Source organism: Phoca vitulina, unplaced genomic scaffold (genome assembly GCF_004348235.1).
Source record: "Phoca vitulina isolate PV1807 unplaced genomic scaffold, GSC_HSeal_1.0 scaffold7, whole genome shotgun sequence".
Taxonomy (NCBI): domain Eukaryota; kingdom Metazoa; phylum Chordata; class Mammalia; order Carnivora; family Phocidae; genus Phoca; species Phoca vitulina.
In genome coordinates, this window is record NW_022589710.1 from 68,762,994 (window position 1) to 68,786,038 (window position 23,045).

General features: G+C 55.1%; 1 protein-coding gene across 1 annotated transcript in view; it reads left to right on the forward strand.

Annotated features, from left to right (window-relative positions):
* TECPR2 (tectonin beta-propeller repeat containing 2) overlaps nucleotides 1-22,499 on the forward strand; it is a 107,752-nt gene extending 85,253 nt beyond the window's left edge. Inside the window, exons 18-20 of the mRNA XM_032405962.1 lie at nucleotides 19,113-19,254; nucleotides 19,625-19,774; nucleotides 20,086-22,499. Coding sequence (XP_032261853.1) covers nucleotides 19,113-19,254; nucleotides 19,625-19,774; nucleotides 20,086-20,237 — 444 coding nt within the window. The 3' untranslated portion in view covers nucleotides 20,238-22,499. The remainder of the gene's footprint in view (nucleotides 1-19,112; nucleotides 19,255-19,624; nucleotides 19,775-20,085) is intronic.
* Nucleotides 22,500-23,045: the final 546 nt, after the last annotated feature.

Below are 23,045 nucleotides of genomic sequence, written 5' to 3' on the forward strand. Positions count from 1 at the left end.
GCAGGCAGGTATTTGATAATGTGTATAAAGTAACCGGCACAAAGAAAACGCATAGTAAATGTTAATTCACCTCCTTTACTTTCCAGCAGAGTCAGGAGAGTAAAAAAACCTAAAATACTCCCGCAAAAATACTTTTTGTCTGTGTGGGGGAAACACTTACCTCCAAGAGTGGGGACTCGGGAAACCCGATGGGTTTGGGCACAATAATGAGTAATGTTGCCTCCCTCTGAAATCCCCATTTTGTTCCAGCCTCTCTCAGTGTCCTTCCACATACGTGCTCACACTCTCTGAGTTACCTGCTGCCTGGCACGTGCTCTGACGTCTGTGAATACTGGATAAGCTCTAGAATGTTGTCTTTCAAATGCTCTTCTTCTAGTGAGACTGATAGCTGACATTTCTAAGTAGCTCTCTCTTAAGTTAAAATACGTGATACATAGATAAGATACCTTGCACTCCATGTACACAGTGGACACAGTCCATATACAGTAGGGATCATCACTTGGACATGAAATCTGAAGCTTTAGACCAGTCAAATAAACTTCTGCTTCCAGCCAATACAGAGTAACAGGAGCCAGATTTACCCTCCTGCCTGAAGTAACTAAAATGCCAGACAAATTGTGTGAAACAGTGGTTTTCAAGACTTTGGATGTCAGACAATGAAGGACAGTGACCCCTGAGAAATAGGAAACAAATGAGAACCCCATGGTTGCCAAGCTGTTGCACAGGGAGGGAGACCCCAGGTAGGGGCTGGCAGAGCCCAGCCTGCTCCTTGAGTTGAGGGCATGGCTCTGGCATGTGGGAGGCCCAGGAGGCAGGACCTTGAGGCAGGGCCTGCAGAGCTGCAGAGCCCCACAGGGCTTCAGCTGAGGAACCAGCCAGGGCCAGAGAACCACCTGGAAGCATTAGAGGGAGCATGCCCGGGAGCTCAGGCAGAGCCAGGAGTAGTTCCTGACCCCACCATCCAGAGTAGGAAGCCTCCTAAGGCCTATCCATCCGTAATTGGGTCATACAAGAGCGTTTGGCCTCATGATGGGGCACAATCAGCCCTATACTGAACGCAACTTTAATACTGGTGACCAGAGCTTAAAAGCAAGACCTGGAAGGATCAGACTGTTTCCAAGTAACTTAGTGGCATCCCAGAACAAAGCTCTAGAATATTTATAAATTAGAAAGTATCCAGCACCAACAAGGTAAAATTCACATTGTCTTACATCTGATCAGGACTCACGAGGCAAACAGAAACAGGAAAATATCACCTACAATGAAGGGAGGTAAATCCATCAACAGAAGCTGACCCAGAAATGATCCAGATGATGAAATTCATAGGGCATTAAAACAGTTGTTATAACTTTACCCTTTACGTTCTAGATACTGGGGGAAAGATTGCACACATTAAGTAGAAAATGGGGATCTATAAAAAAGACCTAGGTCACACTTCCAGGGATAAAAATTACAATGTCTGAAATGGAAAATACTCTGAATGAGATTGGTGAGTGTGTAGACATTGCAGGAGAAAAGATCAGGGTACTCAAAGATGCAGCAGTGAAGCCATCCAAACTAGAACAGAGAGAAAAAAGACTGGAAGAAACTCAGAGCATCAGTGAGCATGGGACAGCCTCACAGGGCCTAGTTCAAATGCAGTTGCTTCCTGAGGAGAAAGAGGAGTGGGGGTGACTTGAAGAAATATGGCCAAAAGGTTTCCAAATTTGATGAAATAATTATGTTGAGTGAAGAAGCCGGACAGAAAGGCATACGTATTATATGATTAAATTATATAAAGTGTAGAGAATGCTGACTGATCTGTGGTTACAGAGAGCAGTGGTCGCTTGGGGATCGGTGGGTGGTTGGGAGGGTTTACAGACGAGCAACATGGGGATGGTTTCTTGAGTGCATATGTATGTCAAAACTTACCAAGTTGTACACATTAAATGTGTACATTTTGTGTATGTTAGTTATACCTCTGTGAGCTGTTGAAAACCTGTACCAAGCAGTGAAGAAATGTCAGGGAGGAGGATAGCCCGCAGTACGTTGTGTTGGGGGTTGCAGAGGGAACAGAAAGGCATGAAGCTGTCTCCAATCATTGACCCAAAGAAGAGGGTGTGGTAGGGTTATGATCTCAACCATGAAAGACACACCGATCGCCCCGGGTGGCCAACCCTGGCTTCTGTGGGCCGTGTGGTCTTTGAACTGGGTCCTGCAGATGCGGGCATTTCCAGTGACCAGCGAGTCCTGGGTTTGGCCTGGTGTTTCTGAGTAGGGAAAAGTGCTGCCCCTGGGGCTTTGGACAGGACATTTGGTGGCTGGGGTCCTGAGCACTGGGAGACCTTAGTTTCTTGTGCCTCTCAGCACTAAATACTAGTAGCACCCAAATGAGAACTGGGACCGTAGAGTTTAGAGAACATATTGTGTAAAGAGAAGACTGGAGATGTCCTCTGGCCCAGATCCGGGCAGGAGCTGAATGAGGAAGTTTTGCAGCGAGCCCTGGAAACTTCTCTCGGGGACTGGTCCAGTGCCCCCTGCGTGTGCCTGCTGGCCCTCTCGTGGCCCCACTCAGGTCCTGCTGAGCCAGCAGTGCTGCGGGAGGCATCCCTCCCAGCTGGTCTGCACACAAGTGCCGTGGACAGACGTGGCAGGAAGCAGGCATGTGGCCTTCTCCTCGGCTGCCTGCAGGGGCCTCCGCTCTTGGGGATAGGGTGCGGTGCTCTGGGAAGCAGCTGTGGCCCCACCAACCAGGACTGTCCTCACCAGAGGAAGAGCCTATTACTTGACATCAAAAGAACCTGAACTAATACTCCTATTTTTCCATGAGACCAAGTGACCTTGAGCAAGTTGCCCAAACTGCCCAACCCTTCATTTCCTAACCAGTAGAGTGAAGAATCAGATCCACGTGAGGCCAACGTGAGGCATGTTTTCAGAGGTCCTGGCGTGGGTCCCTGTCCTGGAGATAAACTCAACAGGTCTGGAGTGGGGCTCCGACGCCTCGGTTGGTTGGTTTTAATCCAAGTCACACACATAAGTACAGAGGTTAACGTCAGCTAGAAGAAGCTACAAGAAACCCTCCCCACCTGTTTTCCCCTCTCTGGGGAGCTACTTCCCTTTAGCTTCATATCCCTGAATGATGGCTTAGGGAGCAATTTCTCAATCCTTCTAGCTCTAAGTGTTTTCTGTTGACTCCCTGCTGGGAGAGAAGGATGCAGAGCAATTCATCATCCTGCACCCATGCCTGCCTGCCACAGCGCCCCTTACTCTCGTCCACGGTGCGAGGGTAGGGAACATGCTCCTCACAGCTGAGCTGGGGGTAACAACCTACACTACATTTTCCTGTCTGTACCACTCTCCTTTCCCTCGATTGGATAATTGTCTTGTTCTTCCGTCTAGTTTTCTGGGTGGTTTTACATATTCAACCCCATGCCAGTTGTCTCCATTTCCTCTCCATACACTTGGGCACATCTGGTTCCATCCAGTTCATCCTCTTGGAGGGATCTCTCCTGGAGGCTTTGGCTGGCCCTTGTCTGGCCTGGTCACCCAGTCTACCTCGGATTGCCCTTTGCCCCCCCCCACCCCATGTTGAGTCCCCTCTGTCCTGGATCCTATGTCTTCCTCTTCGTTTTGGTGAGCTCTATCCTCCAGTTGGTTCCTGAGAACAGCTCATGATAAGTAACTTGAAAGTCTTTTGCCTACATTCGCCCTTGGCCTTGGCTGGGTAGAGCAGTCTGGGTTGGGAATTGTCTTACTTTAGAATTTCGAAGGGTTTTCTCTATCATCTCCTGGTGTCCAGCATTGCTGTTGAGAAGTCTGAGGCATTCTGATCCTTGATCCTTGATATCCAACCTGCTTTTCTCTCTGGAAGTTTGTAAGATCTGTTCCCAGTGTTCCCAGAACAGACAGTGACGCGCCTCAGGGAGGACCTATTTTAGCCTCTGTGCTGATAGGCCTTACAGCCTGGAGTTGGTATCCTCCTACCCTGTTGGCGATCTGCTTCCTGCCTCTACCCTCCTTTCTCCACTTGCTCTCTCGGGGATTCCTGCTTCTGTACTGGGGACTTCCTAAACCGGCCTCCGCTGTTCTTCCCTTTCCTGTTTTCTCTTCTTATGCTTTTGTCCTACTTTCTAAAAGACACTCTCAGCTTCGTCCCGCAGTCCCTCTGTTGGATCATTTTGTGGGCCTGTTTTAAGTTCCTGGAAGTCCCTGTTGCTGTTTCCCGCTATCAAACTTCCTTTTGTCCCCCCGAGGATGTTTCTGAAGTTTCTTCTCCTGTGTGGTCTCCATGCCCTGTAGTTGCCTGTTCTCTGCATCTGTCTTGTCTTCTGTGTGGCAGAGGCTGGCCTTGGATGTTGGCAGTCTTGGTTCTGAGAGTGGCGCACACTGCTGGGAGGAGCTTTGCGCGGGGTTCCCTGTGTGGTGGCTCGCTGGGCTGTTTTGCTGGACTCCCTCGGCCTTCCGGCCCCACTAGGGCCTTTCCTACTCCCCCACGCCTTCCCACTTCCCCAGTCAGGTGGCTGCCTAGCCCTCTCGTTCTCCCAGTGCAGAGGAGGTTTGAGCCTGTTTGAGCTCTTGTTCTCACTGTGTGTTGCAAAGGGAGTGAGATGGTTGTGTGCGTTCGTTCTGCTTTCCCGGCCCAGGAGGCCATGGGATTTAAAGCTTCACAGTTGGGGCACCTGGGTGGCTCAGTCGTTAAGCGTCTGCCTTCGGCTCAGGTCATGATCCCAGGATCCTGGGATCTAGCCCCGCCTCGGGCTCCCTGCTCAGCGGGAGGCCTGCTTCTCCCTCTCCCACTCCCCCTGCTTGTGTTCCCTCTCTCGCTGTGTCTCTCTCTGTCAAATAAATAAATAAAATCTTTAAAAAAATAAAAAATAAAAAAAATAAAGCTCCACAGCTGATTCTGACACCCTCGTGCTGAGAATCTGGGTGGAGGCACCCAGTTCAACTCCACACTCCATGGTCCAGCCCTCGGGGGATGCCCACGTCCCCCGTCCACGCTCCTTCGGCCCTCAGAAATCTGAGTGGTGGTTAGGGGTGGGTGGGGTTCCCTTTACACGTCCAGGGTTTGGTGAACTCAGCGGGGCAGCCTAGAAGTGAAGATGGGAAACCTCCAAAAATGGTGTCTGATGCTGTTGGACATAAAAACCCCAATTTGAGGAAAACTAAATTTTTTGCCACTTCCTTTATTTTTTTTCCCCATGCTGCCCATTTTCCTTTAGCTCATTTGAGCAAGAGTTGTGTTTGAGCACTCCTCCTCAAACCCTGTTGCTAAGAAATAGTACCCTTCGGGATAGCTGAGTCTCCGCCTTTCCCCTCGTTCTGGAAGGCTGCAATTCCCCATAAAGGAGCGCCAGGTACCGTGGGCTGCCTGGGCCCGCAGCCGTGCCCTCGTCCATCTCCAGCATGGCGTGTGACCTGTCCCGTGTCCCAGCCTGATGTGCGTGTGCCCCAGACAACTGTGAGCACCAGGAGGGGCCTGCATGCCAGACAGAGGGGCAGAGCCACGGGGTCCCGTCCTGTAGGCATAACTCCCTCAGGGCCAGTCCCGGGGCCTGCCAGTGCAGCAGCCAGCGGAAGGGACCGCGGTGGCGGGCCTGCGTCTGAGCGGCTGCCGTGAGGTCAGCTGTCAGAGACACCTAGGGGCCAGTGCAGCTGGATAGTTTCTGCGGGCTTCCGGGGTCACTGCAGCCTAGGCGTCGGGCTGGTGTCAGTGGCAGGGTCCCCAGCGGTGGACAGAAGGAGTGGCCACCATCGGCTTCGCCAGCCCCCACTCGGGAGGGAAAGAACGTGACAGCTGCCCAGGGAAGCGGCCTCTGAGCGCTCTGTTTAGCACATCTGTCTGCTGTCAGCAGATGCTGCAACTCGCTGGATTCCAGGTCCTGCTTCAGACCAGATGCGGAGGGGTAGGAAATCGCTGGAGCCAGTGCGGGAGTGACGGGGGAGAGGGCGTCGGGCTTTGCCGTCGACTGGCCGGAGGAGAGAAGCAGGGGCAGAATCCCAGGACCGGCCTCTGGTAGCCTCACTCGGCTGGGCCAGCAGTTGTCAAACATTTCTAGCAATGGAGCTCATTCTTCAGATAAAATCTTACACTTCAGCCTAGTGTGTTCAACAAGTCACAGCAGAGCCGCCCCCATGAGACTGCCCAGGATGCCGTTCGCAGCAGCCCCAAGGCGGCTCGCCGAGCCAGGGCGCCTCAGGCCTCCAGCCGAAGACCTCTTGGTCTCTGGGCAGCGAGGACGGAGGATGCGGCATGGCAGGCGGAACCGGCTGCGTCCTGGCGTGAGAGCACGAAAACCCCGAGTCAGGAGCCTGGCAGGCCATCTGACTCACCCTCAGAACAAGGACACGGAGCCCGAGGGGGAGGGGATCCGCCCTGGGTCACACGCTCAGTGGGAAGAAAAGACAGCAGGGTCTACGCCTCGGACCCTCGGACCCCACTCGCTCGGAGAGTCTGCTGGTGCTTTAAATACAGGCGTGTTCGTACTGGTGTCTGGTTTTCAAGCTTTCAGTCGGATAGAGCCACCAGCCTCTGGAGTGCGTCGCTGGGCGAGAGCGTAGATGCCTTCTGGTTTGCCCACTTGCCCCTGCTGGCGGCTTCCGCTGGCGGAGGTGTGCGCAGCAGGCTGCGGGACTCTCGGCTACAGTCTTAACGTGGTCGCCAGAGACATTTCTCCTGGGACCGTAGTCTTGCCGCAAGGAATCCAGTGGCTGGAGCCCCAGTTCTTGGGGGGGTCTACCACATGAGACCGTTGGAGTCAGAGCTGAGCTAACAAATCCCGTATATAACTCAAAAACAAGCTTGTCTTCATTCCAGGAAACACAGAACCCGTCCCATTTCTAGCTCACGTTATCTAAGCTGAGAAGCACGTCTTTGCACTTGACAACTAAGATGAAGCCCTTGACCCGAGAACAGGCCCCGGCGGCCCCAGGCGGGCAGGCAGAGGGCTGCATCACAGAAAACTTCACTCCTTCACTCCAACTGTATGTCTGGTCCTGATCTCATAGTAAGTTCTGCCTGTAGAATTTCCTGATTGATGGGAAAGAGTAATGGTTTATGCTAGTACTGGCAGCTTGGAATAAATAAAATACAGTCTTATGGCTGATAATTAGTAATAAGTGTTTATCATTTGTGAACGCAGGATAGCAGCCTGGTTTTCCCCCGTGAGGTCTTGATCAAGGGAACCTCCGCCGTGAGCAGCCTCTTTGACTTGTCAATATCAGAGGCTGTTGATGGCTGCCATTAAATCACCGGATACTTCCAGAAAGTGGATGTGCTCTCTCCTCATGCCTGCCCTGTATCTCATCTCTGAAAGACACAAAAATAAGCAGGAGCGGGGCACACACTCACAGTCTTTGGAAGGACACCAAAGCTACACATTAATTCTTCAGCATTTCCAAATGATTTTTAAATCTTAAATTCCTGATTTGCTCCATTTTACATTTGTAACCTTCATTCCTTTTTTTTTTCATTTTTATGAAGTTTTGAATGTGAGTAAGGCAAAATTTGAGGCTGCTTACTTTTCTTTTGAAACTTTTATTGAGATAATTACAGATTCACATGCATTTGTAAGAAATAATAGAGATGTGAGTACCATTTCCTCAGCCTCCCCAGTGATAACATTTTGCAAAATAGTAGTACATCATGAAAATCAAGGCTTGTCAGGTTTTCCTTTTTTTAAAAAAAAATCTGTGGTAAAGTCCATGTAACATGAAAGTTACCATCAGTGGCTTTGAGCGCATTCATAATGTCGTGCAACCTTCATCACCGTCTGGTTCCAGAACATGTTCATCAGGTTTCAAGGAAACACTGTGTGCATAGCAGCCACTCCCCAGCCCCCCTTCCCCTGGCCCTGGCAGCCACGAATCCGCTTTTTCTCTGTATGGATCTTCCTCTTCTGGACATGTCGTGTAAAGGGACTGATACGATAGGTGGCCTTTTGCAATGGGCCTCTGGCACGGAGCATCGTGTTTTCAAGGTGTGTTCGTGTTGTTTCCCTATCAGTACTTCCGCTGAATGATATCCCACCCTGCGGACAGACCACGCGTCGTCCATCCACTCAACAGCTGATGGACGTTTGGGCTGCTTCCACTTTCTGGCTGTTGTGAAGACTGTTGCTATGAACATTCGTGTAGGTGTTGTTTGAACATCTGATCCAGTTCTTTGGGATGTATCTAGGAGTGGGATTTCTGGGTCATATGGTCATTCTGTGTCTAACCTTTTGAGGTTAAACTGCCTGTTTTCATGATGGCTGCAGCACTTCACATTCCTTCCAACAGGTAGGAAGGGTCCCATTTCTCCACATCCTCTCCGCTTGTTATTTCCCATTTTCCTTTTTCTAGTCATCCTAGTGGGTATGGAATGGTATTGCATGGTTTTGATTCGCATTTCCCTAATGATTAATGACGTCGATCATCTTTTCATGTTCTCGTTGGCCATTTGTATGTCTTTTTTTTTTTTTTTTAAAGATTTTATTTATTTATCTGAGAGAGAGAATGGGAGACAGAGAGCATGAGAGGGGGAGGGTCAGAGGGAGAAGCAGACTCCCCGCTGAGCAGGGAGCCCGATGCGGGAGTCGATCCCGGGACTCCAGAATCATGACCTGAGCCGAAGGCAGTTGCTTAACCAGCTGAGCCACCCAGGCACCCCCATTTGTATGTCTTCTTTAGAGAAATGACTGTTCAAGTCCTTTGCATATTTTTTAATTAGGTTGTTTGTGTTTTTGTTATTGGTTGTAAGAGTTCTTTATTTATTTTGGACACTAGACTCTTACCAGATATTGGCTTGCAAATATTTTCTCCCATTGTGTGGGCTGTCTTTTCACTTTCTTTATGGTGTCCTTTGATGCACAAAAGTTTTTAATTTTGGTGAAGTCCAGTTTATCTTTCCTTTTTTTGTTGCTCGTGCCTTTGGTATCATATCTAAGAAACCATTGCCAGATTTAGTGCTCTCATTTATTTTTTATTCATTTCCAGATAATTTTGTATGTGGTGTGAGGTAAGGATCCAACCTCATTCTTTCACATGTGTGCAACCCAATTGTGCCTGCACCATTTGTTGAAAAGACTGTTCTTTTCTCACTGAATGATCTTGGCAATCTTATCGATTTTGGCACTCCCTTGACTCTGTGGATTTCTTTTCTGAACTCTCACTCTTGTTCCATTGATTTATATGTCTGTCCTTAGGCCAGTACCACACTGTTTGAGCACTGTAGCTTCATAATAGTTTTGAAATCAGAAGTGTGAGTCTTCCAAATTTTTCTTTTTCAAGATTGACTGCTCAGGGTGCCTTGCAATTCCATATGAATTTTAGGATTCACCTTTCCATTTCTGCTGACCTAACAGCTGGAATTTTGATAGAGATTGCATTAAAATCTGTAGACTGCTTCGGGTAGTATTGTCTTGCCTACTTCTTGACAGAAGTGCAGAGCATTGTTTCTCAAAAGGTAACCAACCCACAGAGGGGTGCCTGGGTGGCTCAGTTGGTTGACCATCTGACTCTTGATTTCGGTTCAGGTCATGATCTCAGGGTCGTGAGATGGACCCCCACATTGGGCTCCATGCTCAGCGCAGTCTGCTTATCCCTCTCCCTCTGCTCCTCTGCTCACGCTCGCTCAAATAAATAAAATCTTTTTTAAAAGGAGGGGGGTAACTCACAGATCACCTGAACAGAATTGCCTGAGATGCTTGTTTAAAAGGTCATTTCTGGGCCCTAGCCCCAAAGGCTGATGCAGAAAGGCTGACCCAAGCCCAGGAATGTGCCATTTGTTTGTTTGTTCATTCATTCATTCATTCATTCATTCATTTATTAATAAGGTTTTTACTTAAGTTCCAGTTAGTTAACATACAGTGTAATATTAGCTTCAGGTGTACAATATAGTGATTCAACAATTCCCTACATGACCGGGTGCTCATCACAAGTGTGCTCCTTAATCCCCATCCCCGGTTCCCCCCTTCTACCCACTCCCTCCTCCCTCCCCCGACCATCCCTTTGTTCTATTGTAGTTAAGAGTCTGTTTCTGGGTTTGTGTCTCTCTCTCTCTTTTTTTTCCCTTGTGCTCATTTGTTTTGTTTCTTAAATTCCACACATGAGTGAAATCATATGGTATTTGTCTTTCTCTGACTGACTTATTTCACTTAGCATAATGCCCTGTAGCTCCTTCCACAAATGACAAGATTTAATTCTTTTTTTATGGCTGAATAATGAGGAATGTGCCATTTTAATAAGTTCCCCACACAAATCCGGGGACTGTAAGTTTTAAGAACCACTGGACCTGCTCTCACTCACCTTCCCTCTGGAGGGACTTGGATTCAGCAAAAACAAGCTTCCTAGTTTGAAAATGGCCTGTGTGTGATGCGTCGTCTTCACAGCCTGCTCCCTGTTCACCCCCATCTCCCATCTCGGCATTTGGCCCTGCTTTTCCACTGGGAGTAAGCTTGTCGGGACTTCTCCAGTCGCCATTTGGGAAACCATGTGTCTTGGACCGTGTTTGGGAGCTCTCAGAGTGGTGGCAGAGGGCGAGTGACATTTATGGACTCTTTGCTGCCTTGTCACCCCAGGCGGGCACCTGTCTTTTCCATATGGCCTCCAGCTTAACCCTTTCTTACGCAGGCCAGGGTGCCGTGCCATCCACTGATCCCTCAAGTCGGCCGAGAAGCCTTTGTATGTTGTGTCTTGTTTCTTACCTTCTGCCCTCGGGTACCTCTTCCAACCTCTCCCTCTCTGATCACCTTCAGCCTCAGAGCCCTGGGCCCCAGCGGACCTTCCTGCAATTTACGAGGAGGCGGGCCTTGCACGGTGCTGCCCCTGCCCTTCCCACTCCTACCACCTGGCCCCAGGTCCCTTGCTCGCTCCTCCCCTGTGCCCTCACTACGCCTGACATGCTCTTCCTGCCCTCCTGGCCTCGGTCTGACGCACATACGTTCTCAGAGCACCTCACTCTCTAGCCTTCCCTGTTGCAGTCTTCTGTTTCTTTGTGGGACTGTTTGGTTAGTAAGTATTTCTCACCAGACTTTAATATCAGGAGTCAAGAAAATTGATCCCTAGCACCGTGCCTGGCACATGGCAGGTGCTCGGGTAAAGCTCTGTTGGATGGGTTGGTGGGCTGGTGGTTGATAGGTGCATGGTGGAGGCACGAGGGGTAGGCAGGTATGTGATGATAGGTGGATGTTAGGTAGATGGATGGGTAGGTGGCTGAGTGCCCGGCTGAGAGGCTGGCAAGAGCCAATCAGTGAGTTTCCAGAACCTCCTTTGTCTCCGCTTCAACAAACATTCCTTAGGGCCTACTATTTGGTTGTTATTCGGGAAACAAAGGTCACTAAGACACAGTATGTTGTCAGGGCCATGGCCCCAGTGTCCCAGAGACTGGTGGGAGCGCGTGGGGCTGGTGGGGCGGGGTGCTTGAGGGCTCTTCAGCACTGTCTCCTCCCTTCCTGAGACAAGGCCTCTCTCTAAGAAGCCCTCCACTCCTCCAGGTGGGATTGGGCGCAGGCCCTGAGCCCTCCCCTCCTGGAGGCTTCACCGCCCTTTCACCTGCCTCCCCACCCCTTCCCCTGCCTCCCCCACCCACTTTGTTCTCCGCTCACTCTTAACCCTTTGCAATCTGATCCCAAGGCCCCAGGCCACTCCCTGTCCGCCCAGGTCTCCAGGAACTGCTAGTGACCTCATTTTGTATTCCTCCCACCCTCTGAATCACACTCGATACCAGTGTCCAGCCCTTCCTGCTTGCTACTTCTTTGTTATTATCTCATCGGTTATAGATGTTTTCATGACTGTGCCCCATGCATCACAAATGCCAAGGCCTGGGCCCTCCTGAGAGCACCTAATGCAAGGCCCAGGTCTGTCTTCCAGAGCCCCCTGGGTGACCGGGGGGGAGAGCCACTGTTGGGATCACAGCTGTGGTGGCCTGGGGGGAAGGCTTCGTGTATTGTGAACTGAGCCAAAAGCAGAACACAAAATGACATAAGCCAGATTTTTTTTTTAAATAAAGAGCTTTACATAGGAAAAAAACTAAAAATAAATCAAAGTATTAACAATAAGTGTCCTCAAAATCACTTTTTACAATTTATTTTGTTTTTCATGTTTCTCTAACGAGCCTGTGGAAACGTAGGGCCCAGTGGTTGGGAGTTTGTTTTGTTCCCCAGCAGGCTGCTGGGACCCTGAGTCATGCCCACCCTGTCCGGAAGCCTCTGGTGTGCTCGGTTTGACGTGCTCAGGCTCACTTAGCCCCAGACTCTGTGGTGCCGACGGGCAGACGCTGTGAGTCCCTCTCACAGGCGCGCAGCCGGTAAACCTGAGGGCCCCACGCTCAGTCAGAAGCTCTCGGGTCCCCTCACAGGATGGCCCAAGGAGGACGCACTCCTGTGCTTCCCTCGGTGCTCTTCAAAGAAATAGCCTTAGGGATGGGTGGCGTAGGTGAAGGGGATTAAGAGGCACAAACTTCCATTTATGAAATAAGTCACGGAGATGAAAAGTACAGCACAGGGGATATAGTCAACCATATTGCCGTCACGTTGTCTGGTGACAGGTGGCGACCCCACTTACCGCGGGAGCCCTGGGGGATGTATGGAGCTGTTGAGTCACTGTGTTGTTCGCCTGAAACTAATACAGCACTGTGTGGTAATTCTACTTCAATTTAAAAAATTAAAACAGTAGTCCACGAACAAAAGAACAAATCCAAAGGTGACAATTACCAAAAAAAAAATCTGAGTTCATAAAATAAATCCGGCAAAGGTCCAGAGAAGCGGCTAATGAGTTGGGTGACAAGCACCGTTGTCGTGGGTGAGCCACAGGCTAGTGCTCATGGTACGTGAGCACTGGGGGTCCCTGCTCCCCGGACCCCACACTGTCTCCCTCGGGAATGACCCTGACACCTGTTAGCTCCAGAGAAAGAGGAAGGCATTCGCTTTTAGCTCCAGTGATTTCTGACCCCAGGACGCGTCCAGCCCCGCCCTGGCCGGCCCTCAGGTGCTCGCTCGTGACCGGGAGGCGTACCCGAGCCCTGTAGGCAGACCTGCCGTCTCCACTGCCCACCCTCCCAGCAGCCAACTTTGCAACCATTTGTTTTCTTCTTTTGGAAAGGACATCAGTTTATTGCACTAGAGGCCTCTCCCTGTCTTCATGCTCTGACTCAGCAGCCGCTGTGCTCACGTTTATGTTTATCAACCCGAGTGTGCCGGGGGCTCCCCGCGACTGCTCTGAAGGATCCAGATAAGCAGCAGCCCTGCCCCGGCATGACGTGGCCAGCACCTTGCAGGCCTGCCCTGAGGCTGTCCACCACCACCCCTGGGCCAGGCCATCTCTTGTCTCGCCTGGATTCTGGAATGGGCCTCCCCGAGGTCTGTCCTCCCAACAGCCAGGCTCACGTCATGTTACTCCTGTTTTCAGAACCATCTAGTGGCTTCTCACCTCGCTCAGCATGAAGTCCACTTCCTCCCTCAGCCCGTGGCCTTCACGCCATCTGACCTCTCACCACTCTGTCTCAGGTCACTGGGCTCCAGCCACCCGGCCTCCTTCCCGCTCCCAAAACTGCACCTGTCTGTGGGCTCTGCACTCGCTGGGTCTGCCGAGCATGCCTTCCCGGGGTGGCCAGGTCAGGGAACCCCCCCGGCCCCCCCTCCTACTGCCCCAAGGCTCTCCTAGCACCCCTCCATTACTGCATTGGTGTGTTCTGCCTCGCTCAGCCAGCCGAGTAGAATAGAAGCTCCTGGGGGCAGGTGTGTGGTTGGTTTGCATTTGAGGTTTCCCCAGTGCCTAGCACTGGTGCACTGAAGGTGCTCATTGTCCAGCAAGTGATTGTGTGATCCCCGATGGAGGTGTTCAGGAGGCAGCTGGTCCAAGAGCTCAGGCAGCATGAGCACCTCTGTGGAGGTGGCTTGGTGTTCCGCGGGACCCAGTCTGGGGAATGCTGCGAGATGCTCTGCTTCATAAGGACGCCCTGCTCTTCCTCTTCTAATGCACAGTTACTGGCATTCCTGGGTGCTTTTATTCAGACCACCTGTGCTCCTCTGTCCTTGGAGACCTGGTCTATGTCCCGCCCTCTCCCCATGGCCTCCCCTGGGCTGTCCTGTGGGCAGGCCTCCCGCTGCTGGGGAGGGCTGTTACCTGTTTCAGAGGCAGCCTCCGTGCTGCCTGCTCCGTCGGAGTGAGGTTCACGTCCCGTGTTGGGGTGTGGAGAGCAGGGAGGGCAGTAACTGGGTGCACACTCGGGCTCATGTTCAGCTTCCAGAGCTGGGTGCAGTTACACGGCTGTGCTCAGATTGTGAAAACCCACCGAGCTACACACTTAGGATTTGTGTGCTTTTTTGGATGCATGTGATCCTTTGGTAAAAAGTTGCCCTTTTATTGGATGAGAGCAAGCAAAGAGCTCGGCTTGCCCGACGCTTCAGCGAGAAGCAGGGAGCAGCGTGTGCATCCTGCCAGCGCTCCTCAGGAGCCCCAGAAGGGAAGAGACATGGCCTCCGACCTCAGGCAGGTGTACCTCACTGGGCCAGGCCAGAGCTTTGTGGGCAGGCACTTCAGTGGGGTGGTGTGAGGCTCAGGGCTTGCCAGGTGAAGGAGGGCATGCAGGGGGAGAGCGTGCGGGAAGGGAATGGTGGCGAGACAGAGGAGGTAAGGTACGGACTTGGCTGAGCCTGGGCCGCGAGAGGAAGTCCCACTGCGTCCTGTGGGCCCAGGGCCCTGGGAAGGCTGCGACAAGGTGGCTGCAAGGTGGCTGCAGGACGAAGAACTGTTGGCAGCCAGGATGGGGAGTAGGGGGAGTGGAGTAGAGGGAGCCTGAGGACGGGGGGAGAGAAGTTGCCTAGCCTGGCCTTCAGGCAGCCTGTCTTCATCCTCACTCTCCCTCCGCCTGCCTCTTTCTCGGGGGTTTCTCCACCCGCCCTCTCTTGCTGTCTCCCCGTCATGTCACCCCCCTTCTTTCTTCACTGTCCCTGGCCCGTCACCACCTTCTGTGTCTTCCCACTGTTCTGCTTGTCCACAGCACACTGCCCCAAAAGCTAATGGCTTCAAACAGTAGCTTATTATCGTTACCCCTCGGATGCCCCTCGGATGCAGGCAGCGTGTGCGTGGACAGCCCCTCTGTGCGCCTGGGGCCTGGGTCCGAGCGGGCCCACGCGTGCCTCCCTCCACCTCCACGTGGCCTCTGCACGGCCGACATCTCTCACTGCTGGGCTCTGATGGGAACCCGGAGACCAGGTTCGGCCCTACCATCGAGTTGCTTCTGCCATGTTTTGTTGGTCAAAAAAGTCACAGACCAGATTCCAGGGGAGGGGACAGACTCGTGTCTCCGTGGGGCCACAATGGGGATGTTGGTGGGGCTGCCTCTCCAGATGCCACAAAGACACAGTCCTGTTCCCTCTGCTTGGCCCCTGCCTCTCCCTCCCCGCCCTGGAGCCCCTTCATCCTCCACGGAATGGGGCGGGGGGCGGGGGGGCCCTAGAGCAATACATCCCAAAGGGAACCCCAGGTCGTGGGATGGAATAGGTGTAATATGTAAAAAAGCATGTTCCGTGGCCAAACGGGTGGATTAAACAAAGCTGACTAAACAGGTGTCCATACTGCCCAGAGGGGAGGGGGTAAGCAGAAATGCCCAGATGCACTGGATTCTGGTACATCTCGCACCCCTCGGAGCAGGGCAGGCGCTCTGTGGCTTTATGTGTGGTCCCTGGGGATCCAGCCCCCCCACGCTCACAGCCCTGCGGGCCCCCACCTGGCTGCCCAGCGGACAGGGGAAACTCAGCTGGGGATCTGCGGCTTGGTGCTGGGAAGTGACTCGGGGTTTTATAGGCTACTCTGATTTTATATTGGTGACTGTTGTCTGGGGGTGGGCCAAGCCTCGGCGACATCTTACCAGCCTGGCCTTCCGCAGGGACTGGTTTGGTAGCATGGTCACTAAGCTTGTAGAGTAAGTTGCACAGCCCCTCCCCCACCCACTGGCTCCCCACTGAGCCTAGTCCCACAGCTGCCATGCGTCCCCCAGACCGCCTCCTCTCTGGCCATCCACTGTCCCAGGGCTGCCTCCCCCGTCACAGTGCTCCGTTCAGTTCCTGACAGCACCTGTCCTCATCTGAAGTAGCCTTCAAAGGCCTTATGGTTCTTGCCCGGCCAGTCCCGTCCCCTGCACAGTCAGCCTAGTGTGCCCTGCTCCCCGGGACTCCTCGGGCCCGGTGTCTGCAGGCCTGATGAGCTGAGCCAGGGTTCCCTCGTGTGCGGCCGAGGAGGGAGCCGTTTGCTGGTTGGACTCTTAGGACGGACGCCTGTTTTCTCTTGAAACGCTGCGGGCGGACAGGTGGCCCTTGCTGCAGGGCTGGGAGCGTGTGGCTGCTCGTGTGCATGTGAGCTCCACGTAAGGGAGAAGTTTGGAGCGGCCAGAGTCGGGCCCAGGGCGGGAGGGGAGACGGGAAGCTCCAGGTCTCTGGAGGCAAGCCGGCAGCAGCTTCAGGTCTCCCCAGCTCCGGAAGCACTGGACGTTATTTTGAGGGCGGGGCTCCCAGTGGTGGGTGAGGACGCAGCGCTAGTAACCACACTCGAGACGGTGGCTGCCCTCCTCCCTCTTCGCCGTCCTCCGTGTCCCCTGGCCTCGCGGCAGCCGAGAACCACTGTTTGACTCAGGAGCTGAGCCGCTGGGCACCTGGTGCCCCCCCACCCGAGGCTGGCTCATCCCTCCGTGAATCGAGCAGATGGGAAGCCCCTGCCCAAAGCTGCTAGTGATGAGAAGGACGGCAGGGCGGTGAGAGGGGTGGAGGCTGAGCCCCCGATCCCTTGACGGGGCGGAGGGAGCAAAGTGAGCCCCTCTGCCCACATGCCCTGAGAGGGTCTGGTGGCTGGCTGGCAGGTGTGTGATGGCCGCGTGACAGCAGGGAGCCCCCGTGCGGATGCGTCTTGGGCACGAGGCATGTAGAGTGACCGCGCTCACCACAGCCGGGAGCACAGAGCTGCACGTCAGCGCCGAGCGTCCACTGGGCGACTGCTTTGGGTCCCGTTGAGGCAGCCCAGGAAGGCAGGGTCTGAGACCGGGGCTGTAACAGGGACCACCAAGAGGCCCAGGGAAAACGGGCAGCGTCGGTCAGTAGGGGGAGGACAGCCAGACCCCAGGCTTGGTGCTCACCAGCACTGCCGGTGACCAGAGGCTGGGACCGAACAGATGGCTCTGTCCTCACGGGCAGAGAAGCGTCCGGCTAAGGGGTGGGCAGCCCTGGACGAACCAGAGCAGGTCAGTGGGTGGCAAACAGGACACTGAAGGGGCTTCCTCTTGTCCTGTGAAAAGGGGACAAGGGACCAGGAGATGTGGAACATGGACGCAGGCTGACTGGGGAGTAGGGCAGGGCAGCCGGCATTGTGCCCACTCGGGGAAGGGAAGCCAACCCAGCAGGGGACGTCACTGCCCAAGGGAACATACTGGAGGGCAGCTTGAGCCAAGAGGCGTCGTCCTGTTGGGTGTCAGGACCCGGGGGGTTGGCTGGGGCCAGGCCAGGTGGGTGGCTCCAGATGGGCCGTTCACAAGCACGGGGGGCTTACAGAAGAGACAGCAGCAGTTAAATGATGCCCTTGTTCTCAGCTGACATTGGTCATGAGGTCACTGAGGGCCAGGCCTGTGCCTGGTGGGCAGGGTCACTGGCCTTCTGGCCCGCCAGTCCCTACTTCCTGCTGCACACACAGAGGCTCTGTCACGGTCAGCCTTGCCCTTGTCCTGTCCTGTCTGAATGAAGAGCAGAGTAGAAGCGAGGGCTCAAGTGCGTGGGGAGGCCCACCGCCCCAACACCACCTTGTCCCTCCCCAGGCCACCCGCCCCCTTGATGGAGCTCCTGGGGGCCGTCACACGCCTCCTCCCCCTGCACCTCTGTCACAGTCCCCCGACAGCAGTAGTGTATCTCGGTGGATTTTATTTCTATAGTTTTTTAAAACATTAACTTATTTTAGAGAGAGAGAAAGGGAGCGTGCAGGGGGTGGGGGGAGCAGAGGGAGAGGGAGAGAGAGTCCTAAGCAGACTCTGCGCTGAGCACGGAGCTCGACGCGGGGCTTGATCTCACGACACCGAGATCACGACCTGAGCCGGAATCAAGAGTCAGATGCTTAAGCAACTGCACCACCCAGGCGTCCCATTTCTATGATTTTTAATTTTTTTAAAGATTTCATTTATCGGGGCGCCTGGGTGGCTCGGTCGTTAAGCGTCTGCGTTCGGCTCAGGTCCTGATCCCAGGACACTGAAGGGACCAGGAGATGTGGAACATCAGGCTCCCTGCTCCGCGGGAAGCCTGTTTCTCCCTCTCCCACTCCCCCTGCTTGTGTTCCTGCTCTCGCTATCTCTGTCAAATAAATAAAATCTTTAAAAAAAAAAAAAAAAAGATTAAAGATTTTATTTATCTATTTGAGAGAGACACTGAGAGAGCAGATGACACGGGGGAGGATCGGAGGGAGAAGCAGACTCCCCGCTGAGCAGGGAGCCCGATGCGGGGCTCGATCCCGGGACCCTGGGATCATTACCTGAGCTGAAGGCAGACGCTTAACCGACTGAGCCACCCAGGCACCCTCTATGATTTTTTAAATTAAACTTTTTATCTTGAAAAAACTTCAGGCCAACAGAAACCCTGCAGGTATATTTCAGTAAAGCCCCATAGACCGTTCGTCCACACCCACCACTGGTAACGCTGTGCCATGTTTGCTCTCTCTGAGCATGGAGCCGTGAGCATGTGGCTGTGTGCTTGCTCCCGTGGGGACCTCAGAGGCCCGGGTCCTGCAGCACGTGTTTCCCCAGAGCCGGCCTTCCCTTTCCCGGTCTCACCTGTCGTCAGGCAGAGACGTGGACAGTGGCCACACCGTGCTTTTCTGTTGCTGCCCTTTGCTGCGACCTGCCTGTCCCAGTGCGGGACCCCGTGTGCACCTCCTGCGTCCTCCTGCCCTCTGGCCCCCGGGACATGCCGCTGCGGACCAGCTGGGCGTGCTTGTGTGGTGGGCAGCCCCCCGTCTGGGTCTGCCTGCCATGGCAGGGATGGCGTCCCGCCCTGTGAGGTCCGCTCTGCCTCCCCCTGCGCTGCCTGTCCTGTGCCAGGCTCCAGGCCTTCTGTCCTTGCTCTCTCCAAAAATAACGTGCCCCACCACCTCCTTCCCTGAGGAAAGTCTCTTCCGGCTTGCAGCCCGCGGGGGTCACGTTGGTCAGCGTCCACTCCAGCCCCAACGACCAGATGCTGTGGGCGCTCGACAGCAGGTGGAACGTGCACGTCCGGGCTGGCATCACCGAAGAGATGCCGGTGGGGATCGCCTGGGAGCACGTGCCAGGTAGGACGCCAGCGCGTCGTGGCTGCCCCCGGACACAGGCACCCGCTCTGTCCAGCAGCCGGTGTGCACAGGGCAGGCCCGGCCTTTGCCCTCGGGGCTTTATGTCCTTTCTGCTGTCCTGCTGAGGCAGGCGAGAGCAAGGGGCTAACTGAATACCCTGTCTGAGGGACCGCTTTGCCCAACTGCTGCCAGGCCCATTCCCTCAGAGTGCCTGTGGGAGGATTGCTTCCAGACTGCCTGGACCCTGGGCCACCACGGGGCCACCCTTGGTCGACAAGACCCAGTGATGGGAGGGAGCAGACTCGGGGAGGGTGGTCTGTCCCATCCCCACCGGGGGCTCAGGACAGACGGACACCGTGTTGGCGTGCAGGCTTGCAGGCCTGCCAGCTCGCACTGAGCACCAGGACCGTGTGGGCCCGCTGCCCCAATGGTGATCTTGCCCGACGGTACGGCGTCACCGACAAGAACCCCGCAGGAGACTACTGGAAGAAAATTCCCGGCAATGTGACATGTTTCACAGGCAAGTTCTAGGCTCCACGGGGCTCAGGGCTGCGCGGCTCTCCTCGGGTTCGGGGCTCGCTCTCCCGAGAGCCGAGGGTCACACCTGAGGGAGGGCACCTAGCACCCTGCTGGCCAGAGTGGCCCGGGAGGACAGGGCGCGGGGCCACCCACTTTAGAGCTGAGGAGATTGAGGCCCAGATTGGGGGTGGCATGTCCGGGGCCCACAGCTAGAAAGTGTCACGTCGGGATGTGGAGCCGGCCCGACTCCCCCCGCGCCTGCCGCCCAGGCTGGGTGACTCATGAGCGTGCGGCTGCCTCTCATCCCTGCAGTGACCTCGTCAGATGAGCTGTGGGCAGTGGGCCCCCCCGGCTACCTCCTCCAGCGGCTGACGAGGACGTTCAGCCACTCGCATGGTGCCCCGAGCAGCCACGCCCCCACCCCCCACCCCGAGGACCTGGAGGACGAGTGGGAGGTCATCTGAAGGAGCCTCGGGCAGGGCCGCTCAGGAGGGAGGAGACCGAGACGGGTGGCGGACACGGTGGTTTCGGAGTCGCTCGCTCTCGGCCGCGCCTCATCAGCTCTTGTCCAGACATGTCGGGCCGGCTTGGACAGCCCGCACTTGCTTTCATCCATGTTTGTCTCCGTCTTGTTCCAGAACCCACAGCCTCGGCCGAGCGACCTGGAGCCGTCGCCGGAGCCGCGGTGCCTCTGAGCTCTTGCCAGGGCCGCCTCCCCCCCGGCTCTCCAGGCCCGCAGAGGGACGAGCGGGGAGCCGCAGGTCAGCGCGCTCCCACCCATGAGGGGGTCCGCGCCGGCTTCGCGGTCACCACAGGGACCCAAGTTCTAGCACATTCCATGCTGGCCACCCCGGCGGGGACACCAAGGCTGCGTCTGCGAGGTGGGGTGCTGGTCTGTGCCAGGATGCAGCGCGCGCGCACACACACACACACACACACACACACACACACACACACACCCACCCGGGCGCGCACACACCACCCACGCCCTCCGGGCCCACTCAGGGCACGGCACGCTCGCCTCCTGGAGGACACACGTTACCCAAAACAATAAAGGCATAGAAAAGGTGCACGTGTTTCCAAGGCAGCTGTGGCCCCGGGAGGTGTGGCCGGACGTGGGGGAGCTCGGCCACGGGAGCTCACTGAGCACGGTCTTTGGGGTGATGTCTAGTGCTGCTGGTGGACCTCATAACGGCCAGAAGCGTCCTCGCAGGATGAGTCTACTAATTATTGCCTTTTTTGTTTGTTGTATTACAAACCTGCATAAGATACCTCATTTGAAATCAACTCTTATAAATTTAGAGGAGAAATGTATTTTCTGAAACCAGTGGAAGGCCTTTGGTTCCTTCGCGTGGTTTGCCCGGAGCCTGCACTGTCCTCAGCTGCACCCTTGCTGCGCGTGGGCTCCCCCCGCGGGGCCGTCGTGGGACCTGCCGGCTGGGTCCGCGCGGCCGCCGGCCCTGTGGGCGGGCCCGGGGTGGGCGCCCCCGCGAGGTTCAGCCTGTGCCCGCTGTGGCCACGCCAGACGTCAGTCCTGGGGGTCCTCGCTGGGCCTCTGGGCCGTAGGCTCGGCAGCCCCGAGCCCAGCGCCCCTCCGTCCCGGAGGCAGCTCCCAAACGGGACCCCAGCCTCGCTGCTCTCGTTAGGCTGCCTTTGGCCCGGGGCCCCATTACTCGCTGTTTTCCACTAAGTAAATGTGTCCGGGAGCCCCCGGGCCACAGGCGAAGAGCGATAAAATGTGTTCTCTGATGGGACCCAGCCAGCCGCGAAGATGGAGGCGTTCCAGGTCTAAATGAGGACAAGAAGCTGAAATCCCAGATCCTTCTTCACACTCCACTTGTGTAGAATCCTTGTTTTAGAAGTTTGGTGGCGGCAGAGGCCGGCCGAGGCCGGCTGCGGCCCCTCCTCTGTATGTCGTGCCTTGCCCGGCCCCCCTCACACGGCACAGCTCGCCTCAACCCACGGGACTTTAGTGCAATTAAACCCAAGTCTAGTTTGATACTTTTAAACTACTTTTAGCTTCAGTGCTTTGTACGGTTTTTCTTTCTGGTTTTAATTTTTAGTTGTGCTTTGAGACAGTGCAATAAACTAGACTTTTTCCAAACCTGGTCGAGTCTGGTGTTTGGGCTGTGAGAAGGGGCCCCCGGCGGGCACTCACAAGGGTGGCGTGCCCACCTGTGCTGGAAGAATCTGCCGCTGGCTGGCCAGCCCAGCCCCGTTGACAGGACAGTGTGGTGGACGTGATGTTTAAATGTGCACCAGCGTCCCCAGGGCGGCTGTCCCGAGGGAACGGTCCCTCCAGAGGTGGACGTGCCCCCGGTAGCCGCTGGGAAGGACACCGTCAGCTGAGGCAGAGCGCAGGGCTGCAGTGGGCAGGCTTCGGACGGGTTCAAGCCCCTGGGTCGAAGGCTCCATCCAAGAAACAGAACTGAAGGTCAGCAGCACCCTACTGGAAGCCAACATGCGGGAAGGGATCCCATTCATAGCCGCAGGACACATCGTGTGCCACGGGAGACCTGAACGAGGAATGTTCGACTCCTGTCAGGGAACGTCACACTCCGTAGAAGACATCGAAGAAAGCTTGAATCAAGAAGACATGTCCGATGTCCTTGATGAAAGATGGACACTGTGTAGACATCCATCCTTTGCAAAGGGTTTAACTCAGTTTGCCAGAACCCTCACTGGGGGGCGCCTGGGGGGCTCAGTCGGTGAAGCGTCCGCCTTCGGCTCAGGTCATGGTCCCTGCGTCCTGGGATCGAGTCCCACATCGGGCTCTCTGCTCGGCGGGGAGTCTCTCCCTCCCCCTACTCTTGTACTCTCGCTTGCTCATTCTCTCTCTCTCTCTTTCTCTCCCTCCCTCTCAAATAAATCTTAGAAAAGAACCCTCACTGGGATGGTTTGTCAGGGGAGGCAGGGAAGAAGTCCCAGAATGACGTTTGTGCCCCCGACTGCCAGACGTGTGCCTGAGGCTCCTGCACAGCTCCATGTACCCGTAGGGCCCCTGCGGGGGCTCGGTGACACAGAGAGGTTCGGTAACTTGCTGGAGGTCACACAGGGGCCACTGGGATTGGAGCCCAGCTCTGGGGAACTCCAGACCAGCGCCGTGTGATGCCACCTCACTGTCCAGGGAAGAAACAGGTGGGAATTACCAAGAGTGCTGACAGCAGCGGGCGAGTTAAGTATGGCGTGGGAGGGAGGGCCAGGGACGGCAGGTGGCCCGACCGGACCCGCAGGGAGCTGGCACGATGGCACATCGTAGGGGAGGGAACAGG